At 42.0% G+C, this 26,700-nt stretch overlaps 1 protein-coding gene across 1 annotated transcript; it reads left to right on the top strand.

Annotated features, from left to right (window-relative positions):
* Positions 1–552: 552 nt before the first annotated feature.
* Positions 553–24,920, top strand: OBI1 (ORC ubiquitin ligase 1). The gene is made up of 6 exons (XM_062636916.1): positions 553–803; positions 5,758–5,893; positions 7,931–8,022; positions 9,659–9,907; positions 12,474–12,562; positions 22,597–24,920. Exons 1-6 carry the CDS (start codon positions 732–734, stop codon positions 24,098–24,100), a joined length of 2,142 nt encoding a protein of 713 aa, XP_062492900.1. The 5' UTR covers positions 553–731; the 3' UTR covers positions 24,101–24,920.
* Positions 24,921–26,700: the final 1,780 nt, after the last annotated feature.

Below are 26,700 nucleotides of genomic sequence, written 5' to 3'. Positions count from 1 at the left end.
CATTAGGCAAGTGCCCCCCCACAGGGCACTCAAAGGGCTTGGGGGCTTATCACTGTCCTCTTTTCCTTGTCACCCTCAAAGCTACAGCCACATGGGCTGTGAACATCCCATCTGATCCAGTAGGTAATACTTTGGGCCAGAAGTGAGGCACCTGCACAGCAGGAAGACAGCATGGGAGCCAAAGGGCAATGCCAGGCACCAGACCACCACCGAGTACCTGCTGCTGCAGCCTAAAGGACTCGAGGCAGTGGGCAAGGGGGGCAGGATTTTCTCTGGAACACGTTCCCATTTGTTGTATCATATTCTGGAGTACAACGCAAAAAGGGACATGGGGAACAGCACAGAGGAAGTCTCAGAACAATTAACAGGACTAAACCGGCTGCTTTATTTAATTCAGCACAGCGAAACCTGAACAAGGGATACGTTTATAAGAGGAAACGAGAGCCCCTGAACTCGCGTCAGCCCCCTCCTGCAAGGGCACCGTGTTTCCCCTCAGGAAAGCCGTGAGGAAGCCAAAACTTCCGCGGCACCCCAAGGCCACCAGCAGAGCCATGAGGGGGGCGCAGCTCCCGCCCGCCCTCCAGGGGAGCGCTGCAAAAGCGCGCACCGCCTCCCCTGTGCCGGGCGGCGGCTTGGCCTCGCCGGCTTGCCGTAGCGGGGCTGGCGGGGGGCCGTTGCTGCCGCTGCTGCCGCCTGCGGTACTTCCGTGCTGGCGGGGACGGGCCCCCGTGATGGCACAGCACGGGCCGAGTGTCACGCTGTCCCTCACGCTGCCCATCACCTGCCACATCTGCCTGGGGAAGGTAACGGCGGAGCTGCTGCTGCCCTTCCCCCTCAGCCCCCGCCTCCGGGCGTCCCGGTGGTGGATAAGGGAGGGGGGGCGTACGGCCGGCGGCTGCTCGGGAAGCTCCTCCGTGAGGCGCGCAGCCCTGACCCCACTGGGTTTATCTCTTTGGGGAGCCTGCGGCTCCGTGTTGGGAAGAGTTGGGATGTGGAGTCCCTTCTCCAAGGAGGAGTCTCCTCGGGTGATGAGGGTCTCAGCCTCGGGAAGGAGGGAATCCCGCCTCCCGGGGGGGGGGGCCGTTCCTGGCTGCGGGCGAGGTTTATTGCCAGCCCTGGGATAGCTGGAAGCGCGTCCGCCGTCTCCTAGCGGCTGTTAGGGCTGAGGGCCTCGAAGTCCCGTCCGCGCTGAAATGTGGGTGCGTGGCTCCAGGGTGGAGGTTTTGGGCTTGTTTTTTTCGGTTCCGGTATCAGCAGGATAATCTCTTAAAATGCTAGGTGGGTTTGTATTTAAGCGTGGGGTCGTGTGGTAGAGGACAAGTGGAACAAAGAGATGTGTGACCAAGGGGATTTAAAAACTACTGAACGAAACTGCAAGAATCTGGAGAAAAAACTTTCCGTTTCCTCTTTCTGACCCTTTCTCGGCCCCTTTTTCTTCTCCCTTGGGAAGTGGAGGGCTCTTATTAGTCTGTTAGTCTCTAAAAGCCCCAGAGCTAATTTCATAGCTGTCACTAATTGCTTCTCAAATTCTTTGCTCATTCACCAGTACTTGGGGTTTTTGTTCTTTTGTTTTTCCTTGCTCTCCAGAACAAAATAAACCTCTTAAACCACAACAACGATTACAAGGGAAGAAATAGCCTTTTATGTTTGTACTCTGGCATTTACTGTCCAGTTAGTTTCTACTTCATGTGGCCTTTACTCCCACACCTTTTCTGCTTTAGATAACAAAAGAACGGACACATTTGCTATAGAAAGTATGTGTAGTGCTGGTAGTGTAAGTCATTGGACATCTCCTTTTTCTCAACTATCTTAACTCTGAGAAAGAATTACCATATTTAGTCATTTTGTGGCTTTTCTGTGGAAGCCGAGCGAGACTTCCGGCAGTGGTCCTGTTCTCTCTCCTATTTATCAGTTTAATGAAAAAGGGAGGAGAACACAAATTTACTGTATCAAGAGTGGATACTCTTGAAAAAGAGGAGAGCAAAATCATACTGACAACGCATTTGCTGTTTGAATCTGATCCTAGTAACTTTCTAGTCTAAACACTTGGTAGATTCATTAGATATTCACTCATATTTGGCTATAAAGCCACTGGGTTATTTCAAGCCACTGTTTCACACTTCCACTTATCTTCTGGAGCTGGCCAGAAATAGATGTTCCTGACTTTGTACTGGAAGAGATTTCCATGCTCTGTTCACTTGGCATCTTGTGCTAAGGTAATATATTAACATTATGTAAGTGAATCTGCTGGTGATATCTGTGATAAAGTATTTGAATACTTTCCTTTCTGGATAGATTAAGTTGTTTAAGTTTCGCCAAATTTGACAGCTCTGGCTGTCGGGATTTTTATAATATGTACCTTTGTCTCTAGTTTGGAACTTCACTGAAAAACTTTATCAGAGAAAGGTCTTCTCAAGAGTAAAGTTAGAGGAATAAGGGGAAAATCTTGCTGGTTTTGTCCTGCCTTGTAGTGGGCAGCAGAAAGTGTTGTGAAGGATTGACAGGTTCTAATATTTATGTGGTTTGTAGCAGAGGCTTCAATTTGAGTAGGAGGCCCACCCTAGAGTCATAGAATCATAGAATATTTAGGGTTGGAAAGGTTGGGAGGGACACCTCACACTAGACCGTGCTACCAAGACTCCAGCCAACCTGGCCTTGAACACTGCCAGGGTTGGAGCATTTACCACTTCTTTGGGCAGCCTGTTCCAGTGCCTCACCACCCTCACAGTAAAGAACTTCTTCCTTATATCTAACATGAACTTTCCCTGTTTAAGTTTAAAACCCATTCTGCCTTGTCCTATTGCTGCAGTCCCTGATGAAGAGTCAGAATGTACTTGCTATCTTTGCAAAATTTGTAAAGGACTGCAAAAGAGGAACTATTCACTGTGCATAACAGTAAGAGAATAAAAAGAGAGATTGAAGAGAAACCAATTCAGTAATGCCAACCACTCATTGTTTTTAAAGAAGCAGAAATCTTGGGGGGGGAGGGGGAAGAGGAGGAGTATTAGCCCATTTTGTTAGTGTGAGCAGTGTTGTGAAGTATATTGCCAAGATGTGCAAATAACCATTTATAATCAGAGTTAATTGCCTGGATAAATTTCCGTGTTTCTTACCTGAATATTCTTTTAACACAGTCTGTATTTATAATATCTGTATTCATAATTAGCAATTAGTTCAGAAGCCACCTGCATCAGGCTTGTTAGGTTCACTCGTCCTAGGAGGGCTGAAAGTCTCTCCTGTAGGTTTTGATGTTGACAGTTTACTTGGGCTTCAGCACACAATTTTGTGTGTGTTGAAACCCCTTAGGATGTCTGCGGATGCATTCCCTGATACTAGTGTGCCAGCTTGAACATGCGGCTGCTCCTCCATTAATGCTGCTTGAAGGTCCAGAAGTGCATAGATGTGTATAGGATTTGATTTTGACCTGCGTAGGAATTGACTGGTGGAGGAGGGGGAATTAGGAAATAGCTCAGAACCAGCTAGCTGATCAGGCCTTCTCAAGCCGTAGTATTTCTAGACATTGTGGTTGATAAAGGAACTCAAACTGTGCTGTAATTCAAGTGAAATGCTTTTTTAGTAATGAGTATGTCCCGATCCTCCACCCCCAGGGCTTGTCACAGTCGGTGGCTCAGGGACTGAGTGAAGGGCAGCAGTACCCCCAGCCATTGTGTGACCTTCAATAGCAGCTTCTGCTCTTGTGCGATTTGCTTTGTGTGGGTCCCAAGACAACAAATGTATAAACCTCAGCCCTGAAATGAAACTTGTAAAGGTGTATAAATCAGAAGCACTATACCCTGGAGAGTAATAAATGTGAACTGTTTTGCTAGAGATACGGAGTAATCATTTGCTTGCAAGAAGTGTGCTTCTGTGTCAGTTTTGAGGTAACTGAGGGACTCTTCCTCCCCAGGGGGAAGACCTGAGCTCCTGAAATGTCTTTTCCTGTTTGGATTATTTTACATTATTCTGCTCTGTGTCTTGTCATCACCATCCATGTAACTATTCTGGGGCTGCCTCTGAGTCAGAAAGAAGTTTAGCTAGAGAAAAAGTTGGGGCTTTTTTTTCCTCTAGCTGCTGGTGGGAAAGCTAGAGAATACTCTTTTCTGACAAAGAAAAGCAGTAAATAGCAAGATTTTATATATGTAATTGAAATTGTAATACTTAAACTTTCCCAAAGCGTTGGTGTGCTAATGCTTGCATTAATAAAAAAAAAAACACAAACAAACAAAAAACCACCTCCTTAATTAGAGGTGAAATTGTGCAGGCGCTTGGAGAAATTGCTTAGTCTCTCTCTATTCACACCTTCAGTAACTTGAGTTTCTGTTTGTGTACAGATAAATCCTTTGGCTCCCAGGACTGTTGTATGGGAGGTTTTAAAAACACTGTGAATAGTGTTATGAGACAGAGGCATAAATAGTAAATTGGAGAAGAGGCTGGTAGATCTGGGCCTTGATTCAGATACATGTGTATTTCAGTGGTAAAATGGTTGGATTTTAACTTGTGCAACCCTGATGATATGGGTATGGTTACTACAGGACACATCTAATCTGTTTTCCCAAGTGGTTATTGGCTGTCCTTTCCAGTTGCTTGCTTCTTCATGCCAGTATTTTATTTTTCTTCTTTAGTTTGACTGCATTACTAATAGAATGAAAAAGGAAGATCTTGGATATGATGAGGACTTCTTTTAAAGTTGAAAGGATTCACTTCAACTTGGGCTTTAAGTGCAACACAGTAGAATCTAAAGTACTAAATACTGATACTTCTGTGTCTCAAAACACATTTCTTAGACACGTTTCTTAGGGGTGGAGGAAAACCAAATATTATTTCTAAGACCCTGAACATAGATACTAATGTTAAGTCCCAGGAGATTTGAGAGTGCGTGTTATAGTAAACTGTAACGGAAGCAGCAGCAAAGCATAGATAGAGAGAAAAGTCATTTTATCTCTGTATCATATTTAGTCCCTGTATGCATACTTACTTTCAAACATGGCTTATATTTAAATGACAAGAGAGAATAATGCATTGTCATTAATATTTTCTAAAAGTTTGTTTACCCTTCTGTTTTGGAAGGGAAGGGGAGGAAAATCTTCTTGAAAGGATCTGTGTCTGATTGGAATATTTAATCCTTCAGTTAGCTGCCCTGTTCTCGAGTAATGACTTATTTAGTAGCAATGCATATCTAGCAGGAGGCTTGAATTAGTGATTGCTGGTTCATGTTTCTGCTCTGTGGTTTTGGCCCTTACCCTCTTTAAAGCTGATTTCCATAAAGCTGATTATGTGCAGGCTAATCTGTAACACTATCTGTTTCAGTGACACCTCTTCCAAGGCAAAGGGCTGGTTGTTGCCAGGAGCAATCCCTCTTTGCCTCACTTTTGGAAATTGGTTAATGGATGTCTTTTGGTCTCCTTCAACCTGGGAGGCAAATGCATTTCACTAGAGTGATTGGCTGCGTTTCCTGGAGGTTGTGGAGGCAAGCGAGGATGCCTGCCATACTGTGTATTAATGAGCTCTTGGAATCAAGACCTTAGTTTTGCAAAAACTGTTATACCTTTGGTGCCTTCAATAGTAGGGAGTTTTGGTGGTGTGAGTCAGGAGGTCACGGCTAGCTAGCCCTGTGAAACAAGTGTCTTTTTCCTACAAGACCAGACTTTCACTGAATGATGGAGTAGTATATTTTCATATTCTGTTACCTGAAGGAATTTTAAAGTATTCATAGTGTCTTTCTGTTTGTTTTCATTTTTTCCCCCTTAATACTAAAAGGTACGTCACCCGGTCATCTGTGTCAACAGCCATGTATTTTGTTCTATTTGTATTGAAGTGTGGCTGAAGAACAATAATCAGTGCCCAGCTTGCAGGATTCCCATCACACCTGAAAATCCTTGCAAGGAAATTATAGGTAAGGATGACTCTAGGCTTTGAAATAACTTTCTGGTATTTACTGCCGGAGGAAATTCTTTTGAGTCCAAATATATCTGGGTATTTTTTTCTTCTGTGTGCTTTTTACCAGCATCTACTGACTTGAAATCTTTCCAAAAGCATACATAATAGCTACAAGGTAAAAATGCCAAAGATGATGTGTATATTAACATCTAGATTATTCAAAGGCAGCAAGTGCCCCATGGCTTTGATAATTGCTTTTTAAATCTTGGTTGGACAGTAAAAAAAAAAAGTCACGCCTCATGCTTGAAGTACTCTACGTATGCTTTGCAACCTGTATACCTAAGAGGGTAGTGTTCAGCTGAGAAATAGCGTATTTAAATCCAGAATCTTGAGTGTATGGTCTTTTTCCTCCCACACCAACCCCACCCCTTTACGTTTTTTGGGGTTTTTTTGTTTGTTTGTTTTGTTCAGCATTTCTTCCCTTGTGGTTTATTTTTAAGATGTCTTTTAGCACAGAAATAAGACAAAAGCTGCAACACCTGAGTGAGGACCCCAACTTCCCCAGTGCTGGGAAATATTGTGGTCTTTATTTGGCACGACATGTCAGCTCTTTTCTTTGGTTCTGAGAGAAAAATATATATGAACAGCCTCACTTTAGAAACTCACCCTGTCTTGTACTAATTAAATACATGCTTGATTTCCCCAACCCACTCCTCCCTCTTAGCTCTGTTTTAATAGATGGTCTTTGATAAGACAGGATTTTGTCAAGGAAAATACAAAGTTAAAAAAATTCAAAAGTTGTCTGCTGTGAGGCAGGATTTTGGCTTCCAAACATCACTAGCAGATACTCCCATTTAGCCTGTTCTGAAAATGAAATGACTTGAAATCTTTTGTGGTCATAGATTATAGAATCATAGAATAGTTAGGGTTGGAAGGGACCTTAAGACTATTAGTTCCAACCCCCCTGTCGTGGGCAGGAACACCTCACACTAAACCATGTCACCTAAGGCTCTGTCCAGCCTGGCCTTGAACACTGCCAGGGATGGAGCATTCGCAGCTTCCTTTGGCTACCCATTCCGGTGCCTCACCACCCTTACAGTAGAGAACTTCTTCCTTATATCTAATTTAAACTTCCCCTGTTTAAGTTTTAACCCATTACCCCTTGTCCTATCACTACAGTCCCTAATGAATAGTCCATCCCCAGCATCCCTATAGGCCCCCTTCAGATACTGGAAGGCTGCTATGAGGCCTCCACGCAGCCTTCTCTTCTCCAGGCTGAACAGCCCCAACTTCCTCAGCCTGTCTTCATACGGGAGGTGCTCCAGTCCCCTGATCATCCTCGTGGCCCTCCTCTGGACTTGTTCCAACAGTTCCATGTCTTTTTTATGTTGAGGACACCAGAACTGCACACAATACTCCAGGTGAGGTCTCACAAGAGCAGAGTAGAGGGGCAGGATCACCTCCTTTGACCTGCTGGTCATGCTCCTTTTGATGCAGCCCAGGATACGGTTGGCTTTCTGGGCTGCGAGCACACACTGCCTGCTCATGTTCATTTTCTCATCGACCAACACCCCCAAGTCCTCCTCTGCAGGGCTGCTCTGAATCTCTTTTCTGCCCAACCTGTAGCTGTGCCTGGAATTGCTCTGACCCAGGTGTAGGACCTTGCACTTGGCATGGTTAAACTTCATAAGGCTGGCATCAGCCCACCTCACAAGCATGTCAAGGTCCCTCTGGATGACATTCCTTCCCTCCAGGGTATCAACCGAACCACACAGCTTGGTGTCATCGGCAAACTTGCTGAGGGCGTGCTCAATCCCATTGTCCATGTCAGCGGCAAAGATGTTGAGCAAGGCTGGTCCCAACACTGATCACTGAGGGACACCACTTGTTACTGGTCTCCAGCTGGACATTGAGCCATTGACCAGAATGATTGGTCCAATATTACCTGTATTTGTAGTTGATAATATGAAAAGTGGTATAAAGTGAATGTCTAGTATTGAACTGACTGAAAAATAAACAATACTAGTGTTTCTTTCATCCTATGCTGCTTTAGGAGGAACAAGTGAAAGTGATCCTATCTTTAGCCCGACAGTCAGAAAACACCTACGTAAAACAAGGCTTGAATTGCTCCACAAAGAATATGAGGTAAGGACATAGGGAGTGTTGTGACTTTCCAGATGAACTGCAGTTGTTAAATTACTGCATACAACTGGTCCTTTTGCATTGAGTCCTGTTGCTTTTAATTTGAGTAAAAGTTTATACTGGAATTACATGAAACTTTGCTGTGTTAAAATCCTGGTTTCTGGCTAAGGTTATGGGGGAGCATTTGCTGGTGTTTGAAGTGGTCTTGCTAAAGACGTTATTCTTTATATGCTGTAAATAGCCAGGCACAGACAATGATACAGTTTTGTGGGAATTCCACTCCCAGGTGGTATGGGGTGGTTTTCTTTATGCAGATTGGGCATTGGGGGCTTTTTGTTTTGTCTTTGATACAAATGCAGACACTTCCTGAAGTAATTCCATGTTGCTCAGGGATACTAAATTCCTTCTTAAAGAATATTGCCTACTGTAACCTTCTGGAATAGGTTAATTTTTATCATTGTTGCTTTTTTGTTTTCTGAGAGTAAGTGCTTGGAAGTTTATCTCCACTTTCCTGCTGGAAAAAATACTCTCTTAGGAACAAGGTGAAAAGGTGTCAATAAGGAATATGTTTAGTTTGTTTTCTCATCTGTTGTTTCCTTAGTAGCAGCAATGTGAAGACATCCCATATTTTGTAAGGAAACCTGTCTCGGGGAGGAGAATGGGAGAAAGGAAACAAATACTATATATATCCTTAACACTGGGGAAGTAAGGGCTGTCTTTTATGACGAGATGGCCTATAGCTCAACTTCTTTCATCCTCTATGAAAGGAGGAATCAGGAAAAGGAGTTTTCCTACCTTTCTGTTGAATCAACTCAGATAGGCATAGGATAACATAAATCTCTTCAAAAACCCTAAATTTAAAATTATTGTTCTCCTGCTGGTGGTAATGGTGGTGGGAAGCCTGGTTATTCGTGCAAATATGCCTGGAATTTAAGTAAATGCTGTATATGGCCTCCTTTAGTAACCTGACCTTGCACAACTCACATATTTAAGTTGGTGAACAGTGTAGAAGACATGTTTTCAGGATAAATTCTTTCTTTTATTCCTTTAACAAGAGGCTTTTGAAGGTTTGTGCTTTTCTGTGGCTTCAGAACGATATGGCTAAGAGCTTTGTTCTTTGCATTTTGAGAGTCTTTCCTAAGATGCTACTACTTTAGCACAGCTGAAGCAGCCTCTTCCGGACAGTGTTCTGTCCAGTTTGAATTTTGAGGCTTTCAGCATCTGAACATGTGACATTTCAGAATTATATGAGAAACATTCTCAAATAACAGCAAATGAGTCAGCAGAAGACAACCTTAAGAACACTCTTAATACAGGAAATCCTCCCACAGAGTGCCCTAATAATAGATTCATGTTGCTGAATGCTTTGAAGCTTTTGGTCTGCCTGCTGGTTTGTTCAGGGTCCTTTATGTAGTCAAGGGATTCCCTTCACTAAAACCTTCACTATGCTTGAGTGTGCAGGTTGATTAAAATCCTGCCTAGAGCACAATATATAAACATACTTAGATATATGTGTAAGTGAAGGCATACATCTGGGCTTGCCAGAACCCATGTTTCTGAAGTGCTGTGGGAACTTGCCAGTATTATTTAATTAATCTCTCGCATTATTTTAATTCCTGTGAATTTCTGACACCTTTAGGATGAAATAGAATCCCTGCAAAGAGAAGTGGAAGATCTGAGAGGTAAAAATCTCAGTTTACAGACACAGCTGAAATCTTTTCTGGATCCTACGGCATCAGCTTTGTCTTGCCAAAATGAGGAAACTAGCCAATCAGCAAATGAAGCAAGAACCAGTGGCCCAGAAACCCCAGAGGAATGGAGCAAAAAGCTGAAAGCTGCCAATGATATGTATGAAAAAGTGATGGATAACACGGAAAAGCTAAAGGAGGTGATAAATACATTTCTTCAGCTACCTTGTAGTATAACTGTTTTATGATAGTTAAACGGGAGTGGGAACTAGCATGACCTTTGGGTACTTTATAGATCCAGAAGAAAGAGTTAAAAATTGAATTCCAGTGACTGTTGGTGTATCATAGTATTTCCATAAAGCCTTCACAAGTGTCAGATGTTATTGCTTGTTCTAGCGAGTCTTGTGTGTGACTCTTCTTCAACTCCTCTGTCACTCTGTGGCTGGGTAATTGGATTATAGTAGCACTTGTCACCAGTATTGATGACCAGATTTTTCAGGCTTGCAATAATCTATATAATATATCTATTTTACAACTTTCAGTGGCCAAATACAGTACAGTTGACTGAGGTAGATTTTGCACTATTGCCTTCCCTGCTAGCCAATATTTTTGGTGCAATTTGCTGAGGCAGAGTAACTTGACCCTTTGACCGAAAATAGACAAGCTTCAGCATTTTATGACCAGAAGATCCTTTACTGGAAACCTATGGCTTTTTTATACATCTTGGATTTAATACAGGAGAAAACCTGATACTGCAGAAGGATTGATGGAGGAGATAGTCATATAAAAATATGTCTAAACAAAAATATCTTGCTAAATCTACCTGCAGTCACAAGAAGGATCACCTCAAACATTAAAGAAGAGTGTCATTTCAAGACTAATTTGAAAAGCAAGGTGGAAGGAACTGGACTTGCATTTATTCAGAATGCTGCCTTTATTTCTTCTATTAAAAATCCTGAGTTGCCTCCTGCAAAATCGAAGCACTATGTGTTGGAGGACTCTCTTTGAAAAGCAAGAGCTGCTCAGTCACAACAGCAAGACCTCTTTCCCCTATACACTCAACCTGGAATCAGAAACCTTATCCCCTGAAGTACCTGACCCAGGAGCTTCAACCACCCATATCTTCCCAGTGAAACAGGGTCTAAAACCAGACTGAGTCAAGAAATAGCAGTCACCTTTATCATTTAACATCCCAGAGCAGAGACTCCCAAAGTAGGCATTATTACTGAGTGGAGCTGTAACAAGTAGGGAAGTGGTGATAGGAGCCCAGTAGTAGAAATACTAGACAAAGTACACTCATAAATAATGCAGTTACATGAACTCGTTGATCTAGATGCTGTGTTGCAAGTGGAGATCCCTTGCAGGTTACAAGTTTGGAGGGTAGAGCACCCTCAGGAAGAAGGACCAAAGGAGGTTCAGTTCTACCTTGCCATGTGCCAGGTGGAGGATGCCCTACCCACCAACTCTGTGCAAGTTGTGCAATTTTCTATTAGATTGTGTGGCTGGGGAAACTGTGTCTCTGGAAAAAGAGAAAGGTCTTGTCCATGCTCTCAAATGGTTTCATGCTCCTTTGGTACTTAGGTATCTTGGATTCTTAGTCATTGCTTACAGGACAGTTTGTGCTTTTATTTTTTAAATACCAAATAGTTGACATGTCACCCAGACACCCAAGTCCTGGGCTCACCCTTCCCATTCCTTCTTTATAAGAGCTCTCTATTTCCTCTTTCTGCCCCTAGGAATATTGTGGTGTTGAGGGTGGTGGCGTTTTGGTTTTGGTTTGGTTTTACTGCTCCATTCTCTTTACCCTCCCTGCTCTCTTCGCCTCACCTGGAGAGGTTGATGGGGTGGTCTGTATAAGCATTTAAGGTTTTCTCCCTCTCTTCTTGCACTGTTTGATCCTTCTGAAAAAGTACATTTCACTCCTGAGCCCAGTTGCATGGTTCCTTCTTCGTAGCTAATTCTAGATCATACTTTCATTATGCAGTGGAAGCGGCATCTAATTGAGGCTGTGAATTACAAGTCCTGGACTGGTGATTCTGTTTTCACCATATAGAGATTGAGCCGACTATGAATTGCAGAGTATTTTCTACTTGTTAGGGTAGTGACACTGATTGTTCTGAAACACAGAGGCAAGAAAACTTGTTTTTATATGAAGTGTCTTGTTAAGGGTGTCTGCTGAACTGAGAAGAAGGAATTGACCTCAATTCAAGGAGTAAGAAGGGTTGTGTATCAGGAGTCTTAATCACAACATCCTGGAAGAAAGTAAAGAAGGACTGCAAATAGCTTGTCATAATGGATTTACATCCACAGGATAACTATGCTTTAAAAACAAGTCAAAAAACACAAAGTAATCTTACTCTAATTTGGAGTGGGGGAAGCTGTTCAACATTAGTTTTGCTGATACCTGCACATTGTAATGTTAATGTACTTAACGTATTTAGTCACATGGAAAAAACAACATGGAATTGCCATTAGTACCTCTCCTTAATGACTTTCTGTGCTAACTAACATAGCTGTGTTTATTTCCCTAGATAGGACACTTGTGATGTATTTTGGGAATATAAATAAAAAATGATTGTTCACTATTCAGTTTTGCAAGCCATTTCCCATGATGGTTTTTAAGTGGTGTCCCTGTCTGAAGGCTGTTTCCTGCCTTCACATTTCTAGTTCTGTCTCTTTAAAAAGGAGAAACAGCTTGTCCTATAAATATTAGAAGTAATTTCTGGTTTACTCTGTACTTATTTTCTTTCCTTTTCTTTTCCTTAGGCAAATAAGAAACTGAGCATGGAAAACAATAGCCTTTTAAGAGAGAATTTGAGACTGAAAGCTGAAGTTGATAATAGATCACCCCAAAAGTATGTGAATATTTTAAAAGCTACCGTATTTTATTTATAGACTGTTTAGCTGTTGTAGAGCTTTAACCTAAATCTGTGGTGGTGTACATGGTGTTACATATGTGGATTTTGGAATTTTTACCTTCATAGACTTGGGTGACAAATGTAACTTACAGAATAGCACCAAGTGGGTGACAAATGCAACTTACAGAGTAGCATCAAGTCTGCAGTGAAGGAGCGTGACATGACTACAAGTGTTATTTCTTGCATTATCTGGCCAATATTGAAGGACTGGATTCATTAGTTGTGAATTCTATAGTTAACTTGGTTTTAGTTATTTCAAAGTGTAGTATAAGGTCAAAGTAGGTCTGTCACTAACTGCAGATGTTCTGGTTGTTTGGTTTTGGTTTTGGTTTGTTCTTTCTTTTGCTGCCTTCAGGGTTTGTTATAGGGACTTAAGGTCCCTGTTCAAGGAAATTCCCTGGTAGCTTTGTGTCTGGGCAGGATATGTAGAATCAAGCTTCTGCAGCATGAGACAGTCATCCTCAGAATGGAGACCTGTGTTTAATACTCTTAAACAGTTAAAATATCCGTGACAGCAACCTCAAAAAGCAAACACTTTGCTGTGCTTTGGAAGCGAAGCAACGTGTTCATGTTTTTAAGTCGTGTTTCTTTCTTTCTTTGGTTTTCTATGTTTTTTTTTCTCTCATTGGTTTAGAACTTCGAAAGCTAAGAGCAGCATTGGCCAAAGGTTTATATGGGGCTTTTGAGGAAGAGGGTTGGGGGCACCTGTGTAATGTCAGAAGAGAGGTCTCTGGATTTTGTTCTAGTTCACAACTGACTTGCTGGAAGATGAAATTCATCCTTATAGAGAGCTTGCTTGCCATACTGCCTGTCATTTGAGACCACAGGGAAGAAGATGCATGATCCTTGTGCTGTTCTGTTGAAGGCATAAAAGTATATTCAGCCCTGAAGTACTCTAATAAGGGAGATAGAGACCTGTTTAAGGTCTTGGCAATGGAGAGAGCGTTAATGGCATGGAATGTCTTTTTCCATAAGATTCAAGAGTGAGTTGGCAGCGATAGCAAACTTGAAAAGTAAATAGACGTAACTAAATACATCATAGAAAAGAAGAGACCAGGTAATCTAACTTGATTATTACTTTACTGATGTCAGGTAAACTCCCTGGTGGAGGGAATTTTGTTTCTTCTAGATTTACTATCCTGTTGTTCAGAAAAATTAGATATCAGAGGGGAGGGGATGTGAAGAACTAGTCTTCGTTGCAAGCTGATTATTTTACTGTCTTTTGCCAGTGTGGCCTAAAACACTAACCAGCCACTTCATTCTTTAGAAGCACAGATATAGGAAATATTCGAAATTGGACAGTGTTGATGCACAAGTCAAACTTAAAAAAGTTCTTCTGAATTCCAGTCACGTCCATCAGGTGGTAGGAAGTCTCTGCCGTCTCAGTGTTATTAGCAATTTTATAAATTAGCTTTCATCCTTGTAGTCATTAGTCTGGCCAGTATCTAGACCAGACGTAATATTGAGACATTTTTTAAATGTTCTTCCAATTCTGATGGCAAACTTTCATAATACCTAAAAGGTCTTTCAACTAGGCTTCATACACGGAACAGGGGTTGCAGTAAATGTTTTCTTAACTTGCTTATGAAACCAAAATTGAAGGCATAAACATCAGAGTGTGACAGTATCACTATAATTAAGCTTTTCTGTGCAGGTACACTGATTTACCAGTACAGTTGTTTCAGTGTACTTTATTCAGAATTGCTCAGAAGGTAATTCTGGGGAAGAGTTTCTGAATTGCTCTCTAGTGCAGTTTTAAATAGTTATTGAATTGGATCTTTGTAATTTATTATCACTCTCATTGTTTCATTTGTCATACATTTCTCAGCTTCAGATTTTCAGGTATAGATTCATGCTTAACTGGGTGGGTAACTAAAACTTGTATCAGGTTGTTTTAGAGATGTTTTGTTAGTATTCAGTTCTCTTACCCCAAATATAGTTCATTTTGCGCATAATGACACTGAAGCTAAGTATCACAACCTAAATTATTTTAGTAGGCTTTGCTTTACAGCAGAGGAAATGCTGATAGCAGGTGAATGATCCCTTTGTAACACAGACTCTACTTCTGACCTCATAGGAAAAAATTTAATTGCCCTTCTGCAGTGGTCAATAAAAAATTTTCCTTTTATCATAGTCTTGAGTTATTTTCTTTGTTCATATCCATTAAAACCTGCTGAAAAATGGCATGTATGTCAATAAAATTGACATTGCAGCTATGTCAGGGATTTTTACACATTTTTTTAATTGATGATGCTGATTGATTAGATTTATTTTTTTTCCTCTTCTTTCTGAAACATTTTCAAAAATACCATACCATTGTATAGTTGGGACATAGGTCTGAAAAGAAAATAGGGGTAAGTTTCTTGCTCTAATTCTTACCAATGACCTGCATTAGTCTCCCATTTCTCCAGAAAATAGACTGATTGTTTGGAGGTTATTGGTTGTTCTTTGCCTTTTCTCCTGAGAAATTTTAGTGAGTTCCGTTTTTCTGATGCTGAACAGGAAAACTTCTAAAACTTAAGTTTTAGAGGATGATATAGCCCTGTTACTTTCAGCTCTACTTAAAATAGAAAACTCTTAGGTCTATTGGCAAGGCACAATGGATCTAAAAGCATGGATCTAAAAGCATTTTTGGCAAAGGGATGTTTGCTTTTTACCTGAAGGAAAATAACTAGCATGACCATCTACTCCAGGGTATAGTGTATTTTATGAATGGTTAGATTCAAATTAGCTTGAACCAGACTTCTAGGCTTCCTAGGAATCATTTCCCTAAATATTTAATTTCTTCTGCCAGTTAAAATCCCAGTATGAAAAGCTATCTGTAACATGCAGAAAATAGTTGTATTATCTCTTTTCTCTGGTTTTATGAGTGGTTTTGTTGTTGTTGTTTGGGGGGTGTTGGTTTTTTTTTTCCCCTTCTTCAGATTTACCATTTATCTTTGTGACGTCAGGTGCCTGCACACTGAAATCTAAGGCTGCTGACATTTCAGGTCATTCTGTACAATATTCAATTTTTATCTAACTAGAATATTTCCACTCATGCCAGACTATTTGCTTCAGTCTGCATTTCAGTGAGTCTGAAAATAGACTTCTGGTAACCACTGTCCTGGGTGCAGGGCATAAGAATGCTGCTGTCTTCCTTGATAGAAACCTGGGCTACTTTCTCACCTCCTCACAAGCTTGCTGTCCCAGAGGACTGACCATTTTCAAAGACCGGCTGCAGTGTGGCCTTAAAAGTGAATAGTAGAAAATGCTGTATAGTAGCCTTCAAGACAGCTTTAGTTTCTTGAGTCATAACATTAAATCCTGAGGAATCACCCATTTGAGACACAGCTAAATCTTAGGTGGGTGGGTAAGAACATTCAGGTCACAGTTCTTGGTTTTGTGGGTTTTCTGGTGGTTTGATTTGTTTTGGTGGGGTTTTTTCTTAGTAATTCTGAAGTAATCCTTTCTGTTCTAGACTATTCACCAATCTTGTATGTATATAATCTGGCTTTCTTATGTGGAAGACCAGTGCAGCTTCACTGAAAGATATTAAAAAGCTTTGAGAAGCTTTGCATATTTGTCTGAATTCACCCAATTTTCTAAGTGAAAGGAAATGCTTGTACAAAGAATGTACCTGACTTGGCTATTCTGTTCAAATCCTGCTGCTCTGCAGTTATCCAGCAAACAGTAAAACTTAGTCTTACTCGTGTGATTTGAAGGAGGCGGATTTCTCTGAAGGCCACACATCTTCAGATTAGTTTGTACTCCTTGAACTGTGTGATAAAAGTGATTTACTGGCCAGCATTTGCTTATATTGAAAATAATCTGTTCTTTTACAAGCTGTCCTGGGTTCAGCAGTAGCAGTCATTTTTTCCCCCTTCTTGGTAGCTGGTGCAGTGCAGTGTTTTGACTTTCAGCTTGGGAACAGAGCTGATAGTGATGTTTAGGTTTGGCCAAGGACTTTGTGAGCCTCATGCTCTGCCAGGGAGGAGGGGAAGCCAGGAGGAAGTAGAGACAGGACACCTGACCCAAACGGACCAAAGAGGTATTCCATACCACAGCACGTCATGCCCAGGATGTAACGGGGAGTTAGCCGGAAGGGCTGGGGGACTGCAGGGTTGGAGGAGGTATCGGTCGGAGCTTGGTCGGGCTGGGGGGGGGGCGAGTTATTGGTCGGCTGGTGGTGAGATGATGTATTCTCTTCCCTTGTTATTTCCTTTATCATTATTATCATTGGTGGTAGCAGTAGTGATCTGTGTTATACCTTAGTTACTAAACTGTTCTTATCTCAACCCGTGGGAGTTGCATTCTTTTCGATTCTCCTCTCCGTCCCTCCGAGAGCAGGGGGAGGGCAAGAAAAGGGGGGGAGTGAGCGAACGAATTACCTGACTGGGTTTAAACCACGACAGTTCTTTTTGGCGCCCAACGTGGGGCACGAAGGGTTGAGATCACGACAGATCTGACCGGATTAATAGTCACTCGTCACAATGCTGATTTATTGGGTCTCAGAGTTGTTTCGCTTGATCTCACAGCTTCAGAATGTTGTAACTTACGTAGAGCCGGTATTTGCTGTGTTAGTGTTTATCAAGTATGGGGCCTGGGCTAAGGTTCTTGTCTCACTGTGCTTTATGGCAATGGCTTGTAATACGGGCGGGCTCCAGCAGCAGGGCGGGACGGACGTGGCCGTGGACTTGTACCTGGCCGTCCGGCTGCTCTTCACCGTCCTGGCCCTCACCCTACTCTCCATCCTCGTGAGGCTGCGGGGAGCCGAGGGGGAGCGGCCCCGGGAGCCGGCGGCAGCCGAAGCGGCCCGGGAGAGCGGCCCCGGGGAGCAAGCGGCGGCGGGAGCGGGGCCGGAGGCGGCGAGGGGACGGCTGCCGGTGGAGGAGGTCGGGGCGGTCGAGGAGAGGAAGGAGGCGGCTGCCGAGCAGCGGGAGAAGGCGGCGGAGGAGCCGAGCCCCGCGGAGGAGCCGAGCCCCGCGGCCGAGCCCAGCCCCGCGACGGCCGAGAGCATTTCCCGGAAGCCGCCCGCCGAGCCCCAGGAGGACGCAGGAGACCACGCAGCATTTCCCAGCAAGGCAGAGGAGGAAGAGCTGGACTCAGGAAAAGAGAAGCTGGCGGTGGGAGAGCCGGCAAGCACAGCAGCTACACCAGCCCCAGTGACAAGCACAGCGGCTACACCAGCCCCAGTGACAAGCACAGCAGCTACACCAGCCCCAGTGACAAGTACAGCAGCATCGTGTGAGAGTTCTGAAGGTTTTGAATGGCCTTTGGGCATCCTTGGGACCTGCCTGCTGATTGTGATGGGGATCAGCATGTTGGCACACACACAGACTGTGTGCTACCCACGACCATTTTGTCTGATCTCAGAAGTTAAGCAGAGTCAGGTTTGGGTCTTGTCTGGGGTTAGACAACAATATAGGGGGACCAAGAGGTTTTCCCCAAGGCTGGACAGTCATGAGTGGCAGGGTGTGTGGGACAGTATGGGCAAGTATCTAGTCCACTGGGCCCCTCCAGTGCTTTGGAAGCGTCGGAGATGGAAGGCAGCTGTGTGGAGTCCCCAGCAACAAGCTGCAGAAACTGCTGAAGGGGACAGAGAATTATTTTAAGCCTGGTGGGCCCATGGCACTTCAGGCCATCAGAGCAGAGATGCAACATATAGATGGACTCATGATCGAGGGGTGGATTTAGCAATGGACACTATTGCCCAGGTTATTCACGAGTGTGAACACTGCACACTGTCTCTCCTGCTCTGGAAGACTGTTACAAGAGATGGAGCTTGACATCATGGACCAGATGGACTCAGCAGCTTTATAGGGATATAGCTTTATAGTCCATGCACTTAGATAAGAGTGGAGTGATGGGTGTATTGAAAATGTGGGATCTGAGCATGACGTGAATGGTATGGAATAAGGGGTGGATAATGTCCTGGGTTCAGCAGTAGCAGTCATTTTTTCCCCTTCTTGGTAGCTGGTGCAGTGCAGTGTTTTGACTTTCAGCTTGGGAACAGAGCTGATAGTGATGTTTAGGTTTGGCCAAGGACTTTGTGAGCCTCATGCTCTGCCAGGGAGGAGGGGAAGCCAGGAGGAAGTAGAGACAGGACACCTGACCCAAACGGACCAAAGAGGTATTCCATACCACAGCACGTCATGCCCAGGATGTAACGGGGAGTTAGCCGGAAGGGCTGGGGGACTGCAGGGTTGGAGGAGGTATCGGTCGGAGCTTGGTCGGGCTGGGGGGGGGGCGAGTTATTGGTCGGCTGGTGGTGAGATGATGTATTCTCTTCCCTTGTTATTTCCTTTATCATTATTATCATTGGTGGTAGCAGTAGTGATCTGTGTTATACCTTAGTTACTAAACTGTTCTTATCTCAACCCGTGGGAGTTGCATTCTTTTCGATTCTCCTCTCCGTCCCTCCGAGAGCAGGGGGAGGGCAAGAAAAGGGGGGGAAGTGAGCGAACGAATTACCTGACTGGGTTTAAACCACGACACAAGCTTAAAAAATTATCTATAGCAATTGTTTCTATTACTTTCTTCAAGAAGAAGCCATTGTACACTTCTGTCAGGCCACTTAATCTGCCAATTTAGGATGGAAAGCAGTAGTAGGCTACACCCAGAACCACTTTTTCAGTGGAACCAAATTCCATTACAGTGATAGCTGGAGGTCAGCAGTCATGTAAAGGTCCTTAGGCTATCTAAAATGTCACTAGGTTTTGTGTTGAAGGACCAAATCCCACCTGAAATGTCTTTCTATTCGCTTATGAGTGACCACTACTTTCTGTGGAAAAGCTTTCAGTTTTCTGTGGAAAAGATATACTTGAAACAAGTGCAGTGGGATACAAACTCATTGTTTAAGTGATACAACTAAAGAATAAGACCCCTAACACTCAGAAGACATTATTCAGGCATGAAGATATGAAAAGTGCTTTTTACCACCTGTATACTGAATACCTTAACTTCTCCTTAAGAATGTATCAATTTGTTATCATGTGTGAAGTGGTACATATCCTTTGGGAAAAAATAGTTTATCTAGAGTGTGAGGTCAAACTTTAATTTATTTTCATGTAACTGTACTGCATTCTATTATTACTGCCATCAGAGCATAACTTTTTTGGCTGTGACACAGCTCCCTGAACACCTGAGGGGAAAAGAAGAGGAAATCTCTTATAACAATGGTTTGGTTTGGGAAGATGGGGAATATTCTGGTTTCTTTAACCAAAATACTTCTCTTAAGCTCTCTGCTGACCTGCCAGATCAGTCGCTAAAACACCTATGTCATCCTCTGGTCTGGAGTAATTGGTTTAAATATGTGCATTGTATATGGCTGTCTTAAGTATCCGTGTCCTTGAAAATCTGGGAAATAAATGCATGCAAGTCTCAGTGCAGAAACAGGAAGTCACTACTGTTCTGGTGCTTAACTACAGAGGTTACTGTTTGTAGGCAGTATGTCATATGCTCCATTTCTGTAAACCAAAATTCCCAAGCATATCCCTCTGCAACAATTAACATATTAGTGATGCTATTTGGCTTTGAACAACATACTGTATTTTTATAACCTGAGGACACTTGTTATAAAAGTTGCACTTGAGAATACAGTGCTTCTTCTTCATAAGCAAATCTCAGTCTGTCACTAATGCTATTTGCATTAAATAAACATATTACACCATTCTTCCATTAAAAAGGAATTGCCAGGTATGCATATAAATGTAAACATGTTTAATTTTTATGTCAAAGTGTCTGTTAGAGCAGGCTCCAGAAAATTTTGCTTATTTTACATAAGTATTTTTCCCCATCTCTCACTTGGTTATTAAGCTAAATTGTATTTTTGTATCATCTTTATATCCCTTATTAAGCATTGTGGGGTTTGTTCCTGTAAGGTTGTGTGAACAAGTCTGTTAGAGAAATACTTACAGATTACCCTAGGAAGCAGGAATGGTTTTGCTTGTGCCCAAACCAAAACCTGAGTTCCTTTTGCTGAAGGAGGGAATAAGCCAAAATGTGTTGTGTATGAGGATGCTTATCCCATTGTAACCCACTTCCCCTGAAAGTATAATTGCATTCGCAAGCTGTCTGTGATTCTGCTTTTGTCTAAGTTCATGTGGGAGAGGGAGAAATCCTGTGCACTTTTTCTCCTATTTCCCTCTTGCATGCAACCAGAAATGGAGAAACTGCTATAATCAATGAAGAAAACTTACCCATAGAGTGAGCAAATGAAAAATGGTTTGTATTCATTTTAATGAAGACAGAAGTAATTAGGTGGAGGTAGTGCAGAGGTGGGGGGGTCCTTGCCTTGACAGAGTTCCAATCCAGCCAGCTGCTTTTAGGGGAAAAAGACTCTTACCACATGAACACTTCTAAATACAAAATTTGTACCTTGATATTCCATGTCTCCAAAGCAGTGAGTGGCACACACCAAACTGTGTGAAGCTTATGTGGTCTAATAGCAGTGCTGTGAAAGAACTGACTTAGACTGTTGTGTGAATCTACCCACCACTGAACCATCTACACCAAAATCTCTAAAGTCCTTTCAATATGCAGAAGCATTTGAATGGTGAAATATGTCACATATGCCCAGTTTGTTTGGGGCTTGTGATACCCTCTACTCCTTTCCTTTACTGCCTCCTTAATTGTATTGTAATTGTCAGCATAGAGCAGCTTCCTACAGAAGCAAACAAAATACAGAAACAAAACATAGTTTGATTCCTTGCTGGAAATGCCTGCATAGTTCATGGGTATTTTGTCAGCATAGTCATAGGCCACAGATACACCACCTTCAGACCTCACTGCAGCACAGGTTTAAGGGTTGCAGTGAGAGCATTTTGCGAAGAGGTGAGGGGAATAGGATGGGGCAAATGGAATGGGAGTTCCCTGTGACTCTGAAGGAGCAGTAGACAGACAGACAAAGAAACAGAGTGGAAATACCATGCAGTGTTTGTGCTGAAAGAGTGAATATAAACTTATGCTGTAACATGGAGGTTTGTGTAAGCCCACGTAAAGAATTGTCACTTCTTTTGTTTGTGATATAAAACTTTATGTGTCAGAGTTGTAGGGTGGCTGCAAGTCCTTCCCTCCTTCCTAATAATACCAGAACTTTAATTGTTTTTTTCTCTCAGTAAATTGAAAGCCTCAGATGGAGCAGGAAATTCCCTGGTGCCCACCTGTCAGTGACAGGTTAGAATTAGCAGGGCATATAGCTGAAACCTTCACCTGCCCTCTGGGGAAGGTCAGTCTTGAAAGCTGGTGAAGGATGGGGGGAAGGCAAGTCCGTATCTTGGCAGTTGAAAATGTGCTGAAGCTGGAAGCATCATGAACTTGCAAGTTTCACAAACCACAAGTGGCAAGGTTTTTTTGTATTGGAGTCAAGAAATTAGATTGTTGCAGTTGTAAAGCTCAAAAAACAAGTAGTTCTGGAGCAGGTGGAAGTACCATCCACATGATGGCTGAGGAAAAGCTGTATATCTAACAGGAATATAATTGTAGTGGTCTACATAAGTATTTAAACCACCTCAAAGGACTGTTGCAGTTTCTGAATTTTGTATTGGCATTTTATATTTGACAAGGTGACATTGTGTAAGAAATGTATTGTAAAACACGGCTGTACTGTAGGAAAATGATTGAATGTAAATATTTCAAGATGTGGACCACTGTTCAAATGTTATCATAAATCTTTGCCATTGTTTTAGGGGATAATTCTTCATGCATATTTGAATTGAATTGATAGAACCAGCCCCTTCAAGGGTAATGTGCTTGTTATTGTCTTACTACCACTAATAGTTTAATTTTGGCTTTTCGGGTATTCAACTCTACATTATATATGATGATTTTATTATTTTTTTTCTTCATAACTAGCAGAGAAAAGTTTTGACTTTTGTTTTTGAATTAACACAGTGTTTGATAGCTTTGTTCTTTCTTGAAATGAGCTCACAGAGCACCATGAGGATGTCTTTTTCTATCTTAATACTTTCTTCCTTTTTTATTTCTTGCAGGTATGGTAGGTTTACAGTAGCTGCACTTCAGTCCAGAGTAGAACAAAGTGAACGTGAAATGAACCGTCTAAAAAAGGCACTGGAAAGAAGTGATAAATACATAGAAGAAATTGAGTGTCAGCTTTTACAGCTGCAAAATGCAGCCAAAGGAACACAGACAGTGAGCACTGTTAGTGAGAGAGTGCTTTCCACAGATGCTAAAGGAGCCGAGAGCAGTGAAGATGCAACACGTTTGAAAGCCCAAGTTGAGGAAAAAAAAGCTTTGACTACCAGTCAAAGTCCTGACAGTCTTGAACAGCTGACAAGCGGTGAAACTAGTTTAAGCTCTTCTAGTCAAGAGGGTTCAAATGGCTCAGATACCCAGTGTGCCTCAAAGAAAGAACTGTTTCCAAGATGTCATGGGGTTCTCCTGGACGAAAATACTACAGATATGGATGCCTGCTTAGAAGAGCAGTGGAATAAAATTGAGGAATGTACCCCATATAAGGACGAAGAACTTTATGATCTTCCACCATCGTGCACTCCTTTTCTGTCTCTCAGTCGCCTTCAGTTGAACACTCCTGATGGGAAAGAAAATGCAAGGAAACCATCAGCGTTCCTGAGAAAACTGAAATTTGAAGAGTTTTGTGATACTTCAGATGATTGCAGCAAAGATGCTCCTGAACACAGCGCAAGCAGCTGTAATAACGAAAAGAAGCTGAACTGTTTTACTACAGGAAAATCAGGGTTTTGGGGGACCTGCCCCACAAATTTTGCCGAGAACTTAGATTTTGATGAATCAGAGCAAAATTCAGTAGCTGGTCAGTCAGATGAGACATCAGCAAAGTCCAGCGATAAAACAAGTTCTTGCTTACCTAAGAGGTTGCATACCCTCTGCTCTTCTGAAATGAATCGCACAAGAACCTCTAGCGAGGCATCTATGGATGCTGCCTACCTCGATAAAATTTCTGAGTTGGACTCAATGATGTCAGAGTCAGACAACAGCAAGAGTCCATGCTATAATTTCAAATCCTCTGATCTTGATAATTCTTCAAAGTCAACAGAGTGCTCTAAGCTTCTGAATGGGTCCGAAAAGAAACTGGAAGAGATGAATGAGGAACAGAGTATGAAGTGTCCAGAGACAAGCAATCCAGCAGTTGACAGAACTGGCTGGAAACCTGCTGTGTTTTCCATGCTCTCCCCATCTGAGCTGGGTATGAATGACCACTTTCCACTGTTTACAGGCCAGAACACAGTGGCTAGTGATATCAAACCTCCAAACTGTTCATTTCAAAGAGACTTTTCTCAGAGTTCGCTATTCAGTAACTCACAAAGGTTGTTTGAGGAACAAAAGTTTGGTTCCTGCTTTTTAAAGATGCCATCTGACCTGCACAATCATCTTAATCCTCCTTGGGTGTCTTCCTTTATAGCTGAAAGGAAAAATAAAAATGCCAGTCAGTCAACCAAGAGGAAAATTCAAAGCAGCCTTTCCAGTGCTAGTCCATCAAAAACCACCAAAAACTGATTCTGCTTGGAAAGCAAACTTGACTTAAAAGTCATCAACCTGCAAATGTTTAATATTTACAGGTGAACTTAATGACTACCATGCAATCCAATGTATGTGAAATCTGAACAGTCCCTTCCCTGTTACAAGCTTTTTCCTAGGCAAGAACGAGTTCAGGTTATTTTCTTTGGCCGGGCATTTTATTCACTTGGGGGTGGGTTTTTGGATTTTAAGTTTTCACGTTACATCATCTTCTAGTTGTGGACACAGCTAATGGTTCCCTTCAGCAGGACAGTTGCAAGTGATCTTGTCAAATCATGTCTGTAAGAATTTATTTTAAAAGTTACATTTCCCATTCCTAAAGATTGTCTTGTGCGTGTAAGGCAGCTACTGGCTATATATCCTATGGATTCATGGAATTGCTATAAAACAATGTCACTTTTGCCATAAAACCTGCCTACCAGATGAAATGTTGCTGCTTGGACTGTTTCATAGCACTGTGCTGTACTGAATGAAACTCTTTGTTTTATGGGGGTGTAAGGTAGCAGCCTCTTTCTTTTCAGGGTTACAGCACTTCAGTTAAAAAACATCCCTTCATGAACACTGCAAACACAGCTTGTATCTTTTGAAGTTAAGCACAATTTTTAATTTAGTTCCCAAAAAGCATTGTTATTCTAAATGTGCTCAGTATGCCTGTATAGACCATAAAAATGGGTTTGTATGCTAATGACTTGTTTACCTAATGTGCACTGAACATTTTACATTAATACTGTACCATTTTACATTAATACTGCATGCTTTTCTATGTGAATTGAATAAAACATGTTATGCACTGTAATCCTTGATGTTGCCTCAAGTATTGAATTAGGAGAAAAAGAATGGGGAAACTTTTTAATTTTTTTTTTTTTTGTAATTTGGAAACTAGATATTTAAGTTTTGTAAAACACAAATGTAAGCTTATTCACAAGACAAAATCAAATCTCCCTTCCTCCTCCTTGTTAGACATATTACCATTCCAGTGTCAGCATCGATACTGTTGATGGAAATGGCTTTCGGCCTCTTTGGAGGTGACTCTTCCATAAAGTATTGCATAGGTCAACATAATGTGATGGCCTACTACAGGCAGGAGACCTAATTAAGCAGCAGAGCAAAATTGGTTTCTTTGCATTATTGTGTTTAAGTTTTTTTAAGGGCATATTTAATTGCAAGATGTGGGTTTTTCTTTCTATATAGGCCTCTGATGGCATTTCTTAGAAACAGACATCCTTGCTTCATCAATACCTATGATATGAAAAATCCATATGCTGCTTTGTGTCCCTTGGAAAAGAGTGATAGCCACTTGGGAAACCTCAGCAGACTGCCTTATCTTTTGTAAAGGAAAGTCCTGTAAGCGGTTTGAAGAACAACTACATTTCACCTTGTGCTGTGTGCATACATTAGTGTGATCGGTGTGTTCATTCTAAGCTGAGACTTATTTGAGAAAGCTTTACCAAAAAAATCAGCATTCAGGTCATACACGGAAGGACCTTTTCGTGATGATAGAAAGGGTGGCATTGTGCCTTCATGTACTGCCTTCAGTATACCACCTGAATTTTAGTCTTTACAGAAAAATGTAGTTATTCCCTGTTAATGTATTTTTCAGAAATTAGATAGCAAAACCATCTGGCCGTGGGCTTCTACTGGTTTTGATTAACTTAATTTACTTCATTAGTTTTACTAATAAGTCAAAAGTCACAAGTAAAAAATGATGCCTTGTTTGAACTCTTTGGGAGAAGAGGCAAAAGGATCTCAAAATATATCTCTAACACTTTCTTAAGTGTTGTATTGTGCTTGTATTGCAGAGCAGTCACACAATAAGTGTTAAGGTTGCTTTGTTTCATTGTGAGGTTGGGGGTGTGTTTATGGGCTTCATTTTATACTCCAGTATACTTATGATGCGAAAGTCATTTTCAGTGATGGAAGCATGAATATAACCGGTACCTGAAATCAAACCAGAATAAAAGAGAACATTGGGGGTTATTTGCATACTACATTCCAGTCCTTTGGAACGGGCTTGCTCCTCAATATGGGTGTTTTGACCCTATGTGTCATGTGACTTGAATGGATAGAAGAACCAAGCTTAAGGTTAAAAGAAACTGAAGATCAAAGTCATAAATTTCCTATCTTATTCTCAAGTGGGGAGAGCGAGGTGTTTCAGGCCAAGTATAGGCTTTTCACTTGGAAGGGTTGTTGGAGCACAAATGTAACTTCCCTGTGGCAAAAACATTATCATAGTTACCCATAATTACTTGATTTCCAAGCTTTCTCGTACCCTCAGATCCCAGCTGCAGATACCGTGAGCAGATTGTGCTCACATCCAGTGCTGTAAGTAGGAGCATTTTATGTTTCACAAATGGTAAAGCTGAAGCAGATCGGAATTGTGGTATCTTGGTCTTGTTTTGTTTGGCTGGGGCTTGGTTGGTGGTTATTTTGGGATTTGTTCTTGGTTTTTTTAATTGAGTGCCCTTAAAACAACTACCACAGTCTAAATTCCACATTTTACTTGATTAATGTACATTGTATTCCTTTTGGCTTACAGTTTGACAGAGTGATTGGTGCAATATCAACTTAAAAAATTCAAG

The sequence above is a fragment of the Pezoporus occidentalis genome, unplaced genomic scaffold, assembly GCF_034315485.1.
Source record: "Pezoporus occidentalis ecotype Australia unplaced genomic scaffold, CSIRO_AGI_Poc_V1 ctg5, whole genome shotgun sequence".
Taxonomy (NCBI): Eukaryota; Metazoa; Chordata; class Aves; order Psittaciformes; family Psittacidae; genus Pezoporus; species Pezoporus occidentalis.
Note: the sequence above shows the minus strand (reverse complement) of the source record. Positions and strands in the feature narration are given on the sequence as shown.